This window comes from Apodemus sylvaticus, chromosome 4 (assembly GCF_947179515.1).
Source record: "Apodemus sylvaticus chromosome 4, mApoSyl1.1, whole genome shotgun sequence".
Lineage (NCBI taxonomy): Eukaryota > Metazoa > Chordata > Mammalia > Rodentia > Muridae > Apodemus > Apodemus sylvaticus.
This window is the reverse complement of record NC_067475.1, coordinates 81,881,230-81,895,370: the sequence shown is the minus strand read 5'-3', so window position 1 is coordinate 81,895,370 and position 14,141 is coordinate 81,881,230. Positions and strand designations below refer to the sequence as shown.

Sequence of the window (14,141 nt, the reverse complement as noted above, 5' to 3'; positions counted from 1 at the left end):
CCCAGGACAGCTGTGTGGGTCTGATGCCTGGGAGGGTGTTCGAGGCTAGAGGTGGCCGTCTAGAGCCATCCCTGTGGCGGTAGCACTGGACCTACAAATCAAAGAGGATGGAGTATGAAGGCTGCTAAAGGTAAGTCAGGGAGCAACAACCCAGAGACTGACGTAAGGAACATAAACATAGAAACTGGAGTCAGAAAGGTTAGAGTCCAGGAGAATAAATCTCCACAGACTACTGTTACCTCTCCTTTTTCCTTGTCCTCCCTCCCTTGGTGAGACAGTCACCTCTCTGGCATACACCAGTTTACTATCTGTCTTCTCCATCTCTCCTGATTGGACTTGGTCACATCAATCTATACTGAAGATATGGGTGATTGATCAGAGTCGGGTATGATGAGTTTCAAATGTGATCTTCCAAGACAAACACAATGAATTCAATAAGACATGATTGGTCTTAGCACACAGATATGAGAGGAAGCCATTGGAGAAACTGATAGGAGCTAAGGTAGTACAGGAGCCCACACTGTACAATAAAGGACAGTAAATCAGATGGACCACAGCAACACTAGAGACAAAGATAGATAGATAGATAGATAGATAGATAGATAGATAGACAGATAGATGATAGATAGATAGATAGATAGATAGATAGATAGATAGATAGATAGATAGATAGATGGGGGTAGGGGGTTGAAGGAGGGTAGGTGGATGGATGGGTGGATGGATAATGGTTGGGTGGGTGGAGAGATCTTTATTCTGTTTCCTAAAAACCTTCATTCACCCATATATTAATTCACTCATTAAAAAAAAGCCTGACTACTTAATTTCAGGTCAGGTGCTAAGTGTAGGAAACAAAACTGTAAGCTAGAGTGATCCTTTATCTCTTTAAAAATCAAGGCATCTGTGGTCCCCAAAGAAAATATCTTCTATTTAAGGTATTTAATTCCTTGTCAACATAACTATACAAATCACTTTAATACTAGTTTTGAATGTGACCCAAATGAGTTGTCTATTATAAATCAGAAACCTCTGACAAAAGCGTAAGGAGCCCAAAAGTCCCCTAGAAGAGAAGTCTAATCTTGATGCTACATTTTAAAAATCAATTACATTTGCTAACTCATGCTAAATTAACCACAGAACAAAGACTTTAATTCTGTGTTCTCCTGGTTTCTTAACCACTTTGAGGCTCTGAAGATGAATTCATAAAGACAAGCTTAATTTGTCTGACTAAAAAGCTGGGAATAACTATTCAGTATATCAATATAATTACAGCAACATTAATTTTCAAATTACATACATCAGTGACAGTAATTAAAAATAATACATACCTAATATTCACTTTTTAAGTGAGTATTCTAAAAGGACATGACTAGGATGTGAACAGGAGGAATCCTGCCCAGATTCAAGACACACCCCATGCAGACCAGACACCTGGAGGGCGGGTGTCCCCACCATGTTCCTGCCACCATAAGATAGGGCTAGTCAATAGCCATTATCTTCCTCAGAGTGGCAAAAAGAACATGAGAAAAGTATTCTGCAAAATAAAAAGCAATACATACTCTTAAGGGACAGGAATGTGTGTGTGTGTGTGTGTGTGTGTGTGTGTGTGTGTGTTCACAGCTATTGACAACTGTATTCCCTTCCAAGGCTCTGAGTTCAGATTCATTTACACATATTACACACATTTTTAGAACATGGGGTATGGTCCATACATAGCAAGGTTGGTGCTCAAACAGGGAACAAGTCAGGCCAGGAGAGAGGGAGAGGCCCGCCTCCAAGATGATAATGATCACAAGGAAGAGCACCCTAACCCTCAGAATCCAGAGTGCAGAGGGAGCAGGAGCAGGGACAAAGAGAGGCACAGGGATGTGCAGGTGGGATTTGCTTGTTGCTTTTGTTGCTTTTGTTTTGTTTTCAGGTTCAAGAACTAACATCAAAAGTGATTTACTTTTAAATTTCACTGTGTAACTTGAAAACTAAATTATAAAAGGTGCATATATCTGCATTCAACAGGTAATTAGACATAAAATGTACTCTTTTAGCCTTTCGTTGATTCACACCACAAAATTATAAAACATTATGTTTATTCTCAATACATTAAATATTAACCAAGTACTTTTCACTTATCTTCTCCCAAAAGTATCCTTAAATGAAATTATCATGGCCTGGGGAGATGACTCAGCAGGTAAAGTTCTTGCTGCACAAGCAAGAGGACCGGAAGCCTAATCTCCAGCACCACATAAAAGCCACGGAGGTGTGGCTATAATTCCAGTGCTCACAAAGTAGAGACAGGAAATCCCCAGAGCAAGCTAGATCTAGACCAGCCAAAATGGCACTATCTAGTTTCAACTGAAAGACTCTGTCTCAGTGGATAACATAGGTGATCAAGTAAGAAATCTGACATCAGCCTCAGGTGCAGGTGCACATACACACACACATACACACACACACACACACATGCATACATACAAGCATACATACATGCACATATATAGGTACCCAAATATGTGTGTGCATATGTGTATGTATGTGTGTATATATGTGTATATATATATATATATGCATATGTAAATACCTCCACAAATGGAAACACACACACACACACGTACAAATACAGATACCCAAATATGTATGTGCGTGAATATATATTTATGTATGTATGTATATATGTATGTCCCTCTACACATGGAAACACAGACACACACATACACACATGCACCACCATAGAAAGGATGGACCACCATATAGAGCCATATGGATAACAGCAGTGAAAGCCATTAACGTCTTGACAGTCTGGTGTGGTAAAGCTACAACAAGCAGCTTTAGCATCAGACAAATGTGGTTTTGAGCTGGATTCTGCCATTAACTGGTAGTTACTAAACTCTATAAACTCAAATGAGCTGAGTGATTGTAAGGATTAAAGACAAGAACACAGGCAAGATTAGAGCAATGGTTTCCACGTGGTAATGGAAGACAGACAAACTAGGCACACAGCGCTGAGCAAGTCAAGGTCAATCTTTAAACATCCCATGGTACTCAGTTAATTTTAGCAGAAACAAGATTCTTAGCAGATGGCTTTGGTTGGAAGCTAGCAGCAAAACACCTGGTAGAAAGCATTTGATACAACTTGCCAAAATAAAAAGCCTCATACATTTTGGATATGGGATAAATAACTTTCTACCTGTGGCTTTGTGCCTAAAGGTCACCTGCTCTGATTTGCATGGCCTGATTTATGCATACTAAACTTGTGACAAATGGTCTAAGTGCTATCAACATTTGGTTTAAGAAAAAAAAGCAAAAGGAGAGACAGGATCATTCAGGGACACCATTTGTTGGTACCAGATTGCTAGGGTAACCATATTCTCCTCTCTTGAGAACCAAGAGATGACAGAGCAGTCAGCTCTCTCTGTCAACTTTGAAGACACAGGTTTCCATACAAGGTCCAGTTTGCTAAGAGAGTCATTACTCTTCCAACAGCCTGATGCTAACACACTTTGACAATCATACTAATTAGAGAAAGCTTTTTGTCAACTGTGGCCCTTAGCTGGCTGGTTAATAACATATGCTTTTATTTGCAACATAAAGGGGCCTTTTTTATTTTAATTATGTTGTCAGATGTAATTATGGAAAACTGAGTATAAATGAAATTATGGGCTCTATCCTGAGGGGTAATCTAACACCAGAAACTTGTCTTCTATTCTAGCAAATGAGGTCAGCTGGCGATTTTGTTTTCCTTCCAATTTAAATGAACTGTACAATGTTTTATGAACACATTCTTATGAAAGCAACAATTACTGAAACCAGCTTAAACACAGTTAATGGAAATTTAAACACAAAACCATGCCCCATTCTTCTCTCAATGCACTTGAATTTTTAAGTTATGAACTATTACAGATAATCAGAAAATAATAGAATTGAAAATCACTAGCAATACTTATCAACGTTTATCACCTTGCTGTAGTTTCTTCAGAGTGCTCTGCATGTTTTTAAAACCAGCTGGGGTGTATGGATGAGTGCTAGAGCACTGTGTGAGGATGCGGGATCAGTCAATCCACAATGCCAAGACACACAAATTCCACTCCACTTCCAATATCACCCTCTTCCTGTCACCATCCTCAAGATGAACTGCAGTCTTGAAGCTAATACACATTATTCTTATTCTTGTTTTTCTTTACTTTAACTATATTTATGTTTTACTTTAACTATACACGTGTGAGCCCCCCAAATGGTAGGCACCATTCTAAGCTTTATGTAAAGTTTGTGTAAAAGCTAACATGGTAGGGAGAACTTTGCTACTTATATCATTGTGCAGCATGTTTTAGATTTGTTATGTAGATACATGCTACATATGTGCCAAACATGTAGACACATGCTAACACACATAGTCTATGTTATGTTTCATACATTTCATCTTTTATTTTCATTAAATCGCTATTCAACTAAATGAACATCCTTGTGCCAATATTTATAAGTAAAGCTTCAGGGCCACAAAGTGGGCAAATAGTTGATGTTAGTAACCATTGCTACATTGTAACCTCAGCTAGCATATTTGTTTATATTCTCAGAAGTTCTTGTCTTTTCCACATCTTGAAACACTTGGGCACATTATAGTCACACAAAGTACACAGTTTAGATTAGAACTTATTTCTTCTGTACATTCTGTGGTCTTGGACAAACAGAATGTATCCATACTAACAGTACCACAGAGAATATTTTCACTACCCTAAGAACCAAATGCCCCATGCTTTTGCCTGCTGACTTTAGGAGATGCTTCTTTTTTTTTTTTTTTAACTGTTTCCATGTCTGTCCTCTAGTGGACCCAGATGGTGCACAGTCTTTTCAGACTGCCTTCCCAGCTTGGTAGCACATGTTTAAGGTTCCTGTGGTCTTTTTATGATTTGAAAGCTCATTTCATTTAGTTGAGTAATATTTTCAATATCTGGGTGGATTAGTTTTTATTTACATCCTAAAGGACATCTTGGTTGCTTTTACAATTAAAAACTATGAAGAAAGAATACCCACGCTCATGTTTTTATCTGGACAGAAGTTTTGATTCCTTTGTGTAATACCAAGGGAAGCAAGTGATGGACTTTATGATAAAAGCATGTTTCATAGGAAACTGTTGGACTAGAAAGATGGCTCAATGGTTAAGAACACTGGATACAATTCCAGAGGAACTGGATTCGATTCCCAGAACCCACAGAGTGATTTACAACCCTCTGTGACTTCACTTCCAGAGGATGGAATAACATCTTTTGACCTGCACAGCACTACATACATGCACAGACATACATGCAGGCAAAATACACATACACATAAAAATGAATGAATAAATAAATAAATAAGACACTTTTTTTTAAAAGAAGAAACTATCAAATTGTCTTCCAAAGTGGCTGCAACAACTTGCATTCCCAGCAGTAATTGATATGAATTCCCATTTCTACATTCTTGCCTGCACTTAGTACAGTCTGTGAACACTGACTGTGGGTGAACCCCTCCTCACTAACCTCATAGCCCTATGCTAAGCAGACAGACAGACAGACAGATCACACACACACACACACATTTCGAAATGTCTTCTAGAGAGTGTTCTGATCTAAAATCATGCATATGGTGTTAATTAACAAGGACAACAAAAAAATCTTATATGCCCATAGCAACCTGTCTTGCTTTTTCCAACAAAACTCAGCAGGAATCTCCAAACTATCTCACATATTTAAGGCTACCTGTATAAAGACTAATAAAAAGAATAGATAATAGAAGTGTTCACCAAGCTTAGAAAGTATTGATAGCTATTGACTAACTGAAATCATTAGAGACTATGAACCCTGGGAATTCCAGACTGCTCGCACCTATTCCTGCCATGACTGGACTTTGGCATCTCTAATCTACACCACTTTGTTTCTATACCATGAACTAAGAAACTATACAGAGTAGTGAACTTTTTTTGTCTCTGCAAATATGCATTCATTTTAAAATCAAATCAATGCTTTAGACCTACAACTAACAGTCATTATCTTGCTGAGAAACAAATTAATTTGGGATACTAGCTGTGAGGGGGTCTTACCTCATGCTTTGATTCAGTGGAGCAGAGTCAATCTGGAAGGCTATGAATTTTAAAAGTGCATGTATAATCAACCTCTCTGCATAACACAACAAAGATGAATTGGGGAATGGGAGAGAGTATAGAGCAGTATTTGGGGCTGTCACTGCTTAGCCAAATTGTAGCATTGAATCTTGGGTAGCTCTGCTGCCCCCAAGCACATTCTTCTGAGCACCTTGCCACAGAAGGTACAATTTAGAACGAATGGACAAAATGAATGGACAAAAGCATACGCTCTTGGCACATGAGCGGAGTGGGTGGGATGGGGAAAAGCACCAAGGAGAGGGACTTACGGGACAGAAGTAGGTATTTTCCACAATGTGGTTGGCCACCATGCTGTTCTCAGCAGACAGAGACATGATAAATAGCAAAGCATCCCGGGCTTGCTGCCCTACTGCGCCCTCTCGGTGAATGAAGGGTATCAGAAGCGAGAAGATGAGGAAGTTGGCGGCCCCTTGGTCCTCGCTGGTGTGGAAGAAGAGCTCCAGGATGGATGGGTCTTTGGCAAGGATGGAGCAGAGCTGGTTGAGCAGGACAACGAGCTTTGCCTCCACAGCTGGGGTGGCTGTCCCCGAGCAGGAGCTCAGCAGCATCATCAGGGGCTTCAGGATGGGCTTGTGGTGCAGCAGGGGCTGGTGGGACTGGGTGACCAGCATCTCATACATCTTTAGCTGCTCAAGTTTGGTTTCATCCGTGAATTCTCGTCTCAAGCTCCAAAGGAAGAGCTTTTCCATGATGTTCTCACAGACCACAAATTCCAGGATTGGGCCCATCGCGGCATCCTTGGCTTGTTCTTCGATGAGTAGGAAGAGCATGTGTTCTACGTAGTTCTGCACAGCGCTGGCCTCGTCTGGGGGGATGGACCCATATTTTGCCTGGGTGTTCTTCAAGGGGTCATGTTTCTCTAAGATTTTCACAACCTGCAATATACCAGACACCTGTCACCAATTGCTGTTTACCATAATAATCTCCAAAACACTTCGCCACTGGCTTTACCAAACTGGCATAAAACACAGGAGCCATTGGATACAATATATTTATCAAACATGTCAATAATGTAAAGGATAAGAAAAGCAAAAAAATGCAAAAGGAATATGCAAGTTACTTTCTCTTTAAACTATGTTTAATACAGTATGGCCTTTTAAGTTTCAAATGCATAAAACAAGTAAAAGGAAACCTGACTCTCTCCTATAATGCAGTTGTTCTGAAGACTTCAACAGAGCAGCATAACTCCTTACCTGACGTTCACAAACACTATGCCGCACTTCTCCACCCAGAGGGACGCCCTCTTCAACCACACACAACACATGAACAGGAGCAATAAATGGGAAGTAAGAAACTGTAGGCCTAGCACACACAGAATTGACTAACAGAAGACATACACACAAAAGCCAATGTCTGAGGAGTCTGAACATCTCATTCTTCAAGCTAAATGAATGAATGAATGAATGAATGAATGAATAAATAAATAAATAAATAAATAAATAAATAAATAAATAAATATCTCTCCAAGATTTTCAATTACAAAATAAACTCCTGATGTCTGGATTGATATGAAGGTTTTAGACACAGTAATAAACATAGCTAATAAAACAGACTCAGATTCCAACTAACACATGGCTAAGGTAAATACATCTGTTCAGCATCTGTAAAGCTCAGGCCACATCTGTGGTCCAGTTCCCTTTCTTCCCTCTGCTGGGACCTGACGCTTCCAACCTCACTGTGTCCACTGATGTGTGTGCACGGGCACCTGAAGGTTTACGTTCTTTTACATCTTAATTGTCATTACCTTAGTGACATGATATCCATGGATGCTCCCATTCCATTTACTCCCTTTAAAATACTCCATGTGGCACTCTAAAACCCACCTGGCATTTTATCAATGACTCTGTCTTTGTTTCTCTTTGCCCTTCTGAATAACATATAATGCAATGTTTGCCTTTGGCGGTTCCCTCCTGGCCCAGTTCTATGATGTGTTGTTACATGTTCTGTATTTAGGTCACAGGTGTTGGGGGAAGCTGGCAAATACACAGTGCTATGTCAGCATGCATGAGTAATAATGGAAATTATTTCTCAGGAAAAGGTCTCTATTTCTCTCCTGTCAGAAGCAAGGAGAAAGAGTCTTTATGGACCAAGTAAGTATATCCTGACATAATGAACACATCACCACACCATCAATGATCATCAATTTCCATCATAAATTTGATAATACTGTGACACAAGGGGGAAAGTAACCCTAAAACTTTTGAGCTGACATTTTTCACGAGAAAGGGCATTTTTTTCAGCAGTCACACAAATGATACATGGCCCACTGACTGGTGGCCACTCGACATCCTCTTTGCCACACACCACCAGAGAGCGCCTTCCCAGGTGCTGCAGAACTCCCAGCAGGCCTCCTGAGCTCACGTTGGCTCTGGGTTTTGAGACCATCCACAGGAGGAACACAGTGACACACTGGTCCTAAAGAGGCTTTTCTTCAACACTCTCCAATCCCCAAAGTCCCTAACTTGAAGGTTCTGCACTCTGAAAGACAGACCAACATGTGCTTTGTTGGTGCTTTGATTTCAAAGTCCAAGTGTTGGGTTTGCTTGTGAGAATTGTATTTACAGCTAGGCCTTCAGGTAAAATGCAATTATACTTCTCATTCTGCTTACTGTGTAAACTGTCTAAAACTGAGACTGCTTTATATATGGGTAGTGTTATGCCAAATCACCTTGGTCCTGTTTTTCTGAAAAAAAAAAAAACAATCTGGCAATGTTCAGTAACAGTTGTGAATTTGTTCTTGCCCTTTGACCTGTTAATCTGATTTGAGGGAAAATGCCTAAAATGTTTGTATCACTGTTCTTTTCCAATAAGGAGAAATAAAAATACCATTGGCCCAGATGATCAGGAAGAAGAGAATTATAACCAAAATATATCACCATACAATATACTTACTGTTATGTAAGTGATTCGTATTATCATACACAAAGCATATATAAATGTTAATGAAGTGATTTGCTAAAGAGCAAACACGAGACTGGAGAGATGGCTCATCAGTTAGGAGCAGAGGCTGCTCTAACAAAGGATTCAGATTCAGTTTCTTAAACCCACCGAGCAACTCACAGCCTTCTAACTCCACTACCAGCAGATCTAGCACCCTCTTCTGGCCTATGCAGGTACCAGGCACACACATGATGCACATTCATACATGCAGGCAAACACTGGTATGTACAAGTCTCAAACATTTTGAGAAAAGCAAACAAGGTTGGGCATAGCAGTGCATGCCTGTAATCCCAACACTTGGAAAGTAAATCACAGGTTCAAGGCCAGCATGGATTATATGTCTAACAAATCAAAAAGGGAGGGAAGGCAGAGAAGGGAACAAAGACAATGAAACTTTAAGATCAATTCATTCTTTCCTGAAATTTGCTGTGAGTTCATAATATAAAACTAAAAGATCAAAGTAAAAAAGGTTATTTTATGTTATTAATGTATAAAAAAGAAGGAAAACACAGAGATAAAGCAATTATTGAAAATTTAGTTCTCTAGGATGCCTATATAATATAAACTTATAAATAGGGATATATATTTATGTCACATATATTTAAGCAAATATGTATTATGTATCTAATAGATGTATGTAATATACACAGCAAAACAATTCATACAGCCATAATCATTTTCTTCAGACTAATTAACTCATATGTATGTATATATATGTATATGTATATATATTTATATATTATATACATATATTAATGATATGTATTATATATCCATATATATAATATTGATTCCAACTCAAGTACTCTACCACTGAGCTAAAATTCCCAGTCCTATTAGGAAACGTCTTTAATAGAGAACTGAGCTGGGCGTGTTGGCCCATGTCTTTAATCCCCAGCACTTTAGAGGCAAGGCAGGCAGATCTCTGTGAGTTCAAGACTGGCATAGTCTACACAGTGAGTTCTAAACTAGCCAGGGCTACATAGAGAGACCCTGTTAGTGAAAGGGAAGGAAAGAGGGGGAGGGGGAGGAGGGAAAAGAACAGAGAACTTTATGACTGAACATAAACTGTGTAGTCATTTTTATTTATTTATTAATTTATTTATTTTAAATTGTGTGTGTGTGTGTGTGTCTGTGTCTGTGTCTGTGTGTGGATGTATGAATGCTCAAGCAGGTGCCTGTGGAGGTCAGAAGGCGTCGAATCCATTTGAGTCAAAGTCATAGGCACTTGTGAGCTGCTTGTTGTGGGTACTAGGAACTCAATTCTGGTCCTCTGAGAAATCAGTATGTTTTCTCAAACACTGAGCCACCTGTAGACCTTGGTTAGCAGTGTGTGAGTCACAGAGTACCCACCTTTAGCGAGTTCTGACTGCTTCTGTGCCCATGTTGTTACAAATCCTGAGCCTTGCTTCTTGGTAGGACCTTCCCAGGCCCCCTCTCCTTCCTGTCCCTGCCAGCAGACGTGCCTGTGACCTGTCCCTGCCAGCAGGCATGCCTGTGACCTGTCCCTGCCAGCAGGCATGCCTGTGACCTGCTTTTCTAGTGGGCTCTGAGGCCACACCCTGGGACTGGCTCCTACCCTAGCAGGAGCCTTCAAGCTTCCTGGGTAGAACTCAGTCTGCTCCTAACTGCCAAGGAGCTTCTATCCACATGGGCCCGGTCCTCCCAGTTGCTGCTGGCTGACTCCTGATGTGACCTGGACTATCCTTGTCTTTCCCTTTGTTCTCTGTCTTCGCATCAATGCCATCAAACCCTCTTATTCAAGTTCCTGTGTCCTCTGCCCACTGCCTACTTTTACCCACTATGCTGCCGCTAACCTAGACTGGTGGGAGGTGAAATTCAACACTGAGGCTGCATACAGAGCCTCCTGCAGGCTTGGCCCTTGCTGGGACCCTCTGCTCTGTCATACTCAAGCAAGTCTAGGATGTGTACCATCAGCTGTGGGGATTCTGGAAGAGTCACAGCAGAAGAGAGAGTAGAACCAAACAAAATATACTTTGTAAACATTTTACAAAACAAGCTTACTTTATTAAACTGAAAATAATATTTAATAAAGTAATCAGCATATGATAAATGCTGTAAACCATTCAGTTAAAAACAGTAGATGTAGTCACCCTAACTGAGCATCTTTTTCATTTCTAGAGGGGGTGCATGAGAAGGGCAGGGAATATGAGCCTGGATCACATTTAATTCCATGTATAAATTAACATAATTTAAAAGTAAACACAAAATGAACAGTGTGGACAATGGATTTCAAATTACCATCAGATCAAAACAGCTAAATTTAACCTAATTTCAAATCCATTTGACCTTTAGATATGAATGCTATTAAAGGTATGATTTTTAAGTAGGCCACTTCTTTCATCAGGAGCATCAGATAGTCCTACCCTTGGTGCCTACTATGGCCCCATCGGTCAGTGATAGTGGACTTGAATACTAAATACTGATGAATCCTAAATAAGAAACAAAGGAAAGGTCCACATTAATCACATAATTTTACTTCAGGCTACCAAATGATTTTTCTTTGTGATAAACACAAGTGTTTTTCTGCCAGGAGACCAACCGGCTTCAGTCAATCTCACTGTTGGCCTATGCCTCCCATACACAGGCTATTATGCCACCTTGGCTGGGGCATACATATTTCAAGAGAGTCACGTGGAAAAAACCCACAGTTCCAAACCCTTTGGAATGCTAATTTAAAGTGGCATTTGTGGAAAAATTCAAGTTACTAAGCAACATTTTCCATTGCACAGAAGGGGAGGATTTAACTGTCATGGGCCAAATTACACTTTATGTACCAAACAACTACAACAGAAGCTAAATTTCCACTGTGTCCTTGCTCATTACTTAATGGCTGAGTCTTTCCATTTGAGACATTCCTTGAATACCTGTCTCTACAGGGTCTTACCAGGGCTGCAAGTCAGCTGCCTGCCTGCCTGCCTTCTTTCTTTCTTTCCTTCTTCCCTCCCTCCTTCCTTCTCTCCTTTCCTTCCATTTACCCTTCCTTTTTCCTTTCCTTCATTTTCCCCTCCCTCTTTCCCTCCCTCTCTCCTTCTCTCCTTCTTGTCTGCCTGCCTGCCTTCTCTTATTTTCAGAACTGGGGATTGAACCCCGGGCCTTGCCTTACACTGGGTGCGTGCTCTGCCTCTAAAACTACATCCTCTAGCTTGTTTGCTTTGTTCTTGCTGCTGCCTGTCTGTCTGTTTTGGCTTTTAAGACAGAATCTAAGTTACCTCAGGTGGCCTAGAACTTGCTATGTAGCCCAAGCTGACCTTGAATCTACAGTCTTCTTGAGTAGCTAGAATTATAAGCATGTGCCACCGTGCCTGGCTTTCTTTCTTCTAACAGTAAAACTATAATACCCTTGTAAACTAGGTTTGCTTACTCCACTCCCATGATATCAGCTATATCAGAAGCTGCACAGACTTGTCTGACTCGGGGCTTTTAAGATATAATAAAGGTGGGGTGTGGCGGTGCACACCTTTAATCCCAAGGCTTGGGAGGTAGAGGCACAAGGACCAAGAGCTCAAAGCAATGTGAGCTACATGAGACTGTTCAAAAACACAAAAGGTTGGAGACAGGTCCTACCAGGAAAGAGATTACTGTGTGTTGCTAAGTGACATAAATATCTGCCAATATTTTCTAGTTATTTGTTTGCATCACTGAAAGTTTTATTTAAAAAAAGTTTCACTTTGCAGGGATCAATAGGAGTGTGTGTGTAGGAACTAATGAGAGGTGAATATGATAACAACACATATTACATGTATGAAAGCACCATAATGACCTCATTATTATGTATAATTAACTCACACTTCTTACTTGGGGTTTCTCTTGCTGTGATAAAACACCATGACTATAAGCAACTTGGGGAGAAAAAGGTTACTCTCATCTTACAAGTTGTAGTACATCATCCAAAGTCAGGGGAAGAACTGAAGGCAGGACTTTGGAGGCAGGAACTAAAGCTTAGGAACACTGCTCACTGACTTGTTCCTCACAGTTTGCTCAGCCTGCTTTCTTATACCACCCAGGGCCACAGTGGGCTGAGCCCCTCTGCATTAACCACTAATTAAGAAAGGGCACTAGAGAGTGGCCCACAGACAAGTCTTATAGTGGTATTTTTCTTAATTGTGAGTCCCTCTTCCCAAGTTACTCTGTGTCAAGATCACAGTAGCCTAGCCAGGACACTTGCTAATAAAACCTCTTTTTGAAAGATAAGTAAGAACTATAAAAAGAACACAGGAAGAAGGATCTAAGTAAAAATACTGAACAGAGCATTAGCTTCAGCCCCTGCCCAGTCAGACTGCGTCCTAAGTGAGTATGCACAGGGAGAACCGCTGGCATTGCAGCAAGCTCAGAGCCCTAGCGTCTCCAGAAGCACAGTTCCTCTCTTAAGGAGCATGGCTTTTGTCCACTTGACTTCCAGCTGTCAAGCTGAAGGACACGTGTAAATCTGTAAAGAAGCATGCATGCTTAAAATGTTAGTGGACATTCTAAGATATTTGAAAGACTGATCAGAATGGTCTAAACCTTCTAAACTTCCAGTCTCCCCATGCCTTCCGGTGTTCTCAGTCATTTAGTCTGCGATGAGGTGGTACCAAAAGCAAAGCTAAACAGAACAAGAAAATAAGATGCACATACACACGTCGAATCCCTGCATCATAGTCTGTATTTCTTTAACAGACTCAGGGGCTCAGAGCTCTATGCTGCACACTAGACCTAAGGCTGGCCCTCTAGTTTTCAGTACTGTGGGAAAGTGTTTGATATAAGCAATCTATGTGCCTCCACTTTCTTCTCACAGCTATCTCCTGCAGGATGAAAAAGAAAACCCAGTGTTTTCCTCCAGCATCATTACAATAATACAGTCCTGACATTTTCTGGCCTACTTGCTTGGTTTTTTTGTACAGGGTCACACTATTAGTCCAGGCTGGCCTTAAACTCATGATCCTCCTGCCTCAGCCACTCAAGGGCTAGCATTAAAGAAATGTACCGGTCATGTTCAGCTTTCTCCAATTCCTCTGTGTACAATAAATAGAGCAGAACAAGATCCACACAGACA

The 14,141-nt window shown here is 40.5% G+C and overlaps 1 protein-coding gene across 1 annotated transcript in view; it reads right to left on the bottom strand.

The window, feature by feature from the left end:
* Positions 1 to 14,141, bottom strand: part of Fhip1a (FHF complex subunit HOOK interacting protein 1A) — a 233,459-nt gene that overhangs the window by 68,503 nt on the left and 150,815 nt on the right. Inside the window, exon 5 of the mRNA XM_052180248.1 lies at positions 6,394 to 7,020. Coding sequence (XP_052036208.1) covers positions 6,394 to 7,020 — 627 coding nt within the window. The remainder of the gene's footprint in view (positions 1 to 6,393; positions 7,021 to 14,141) is intronic.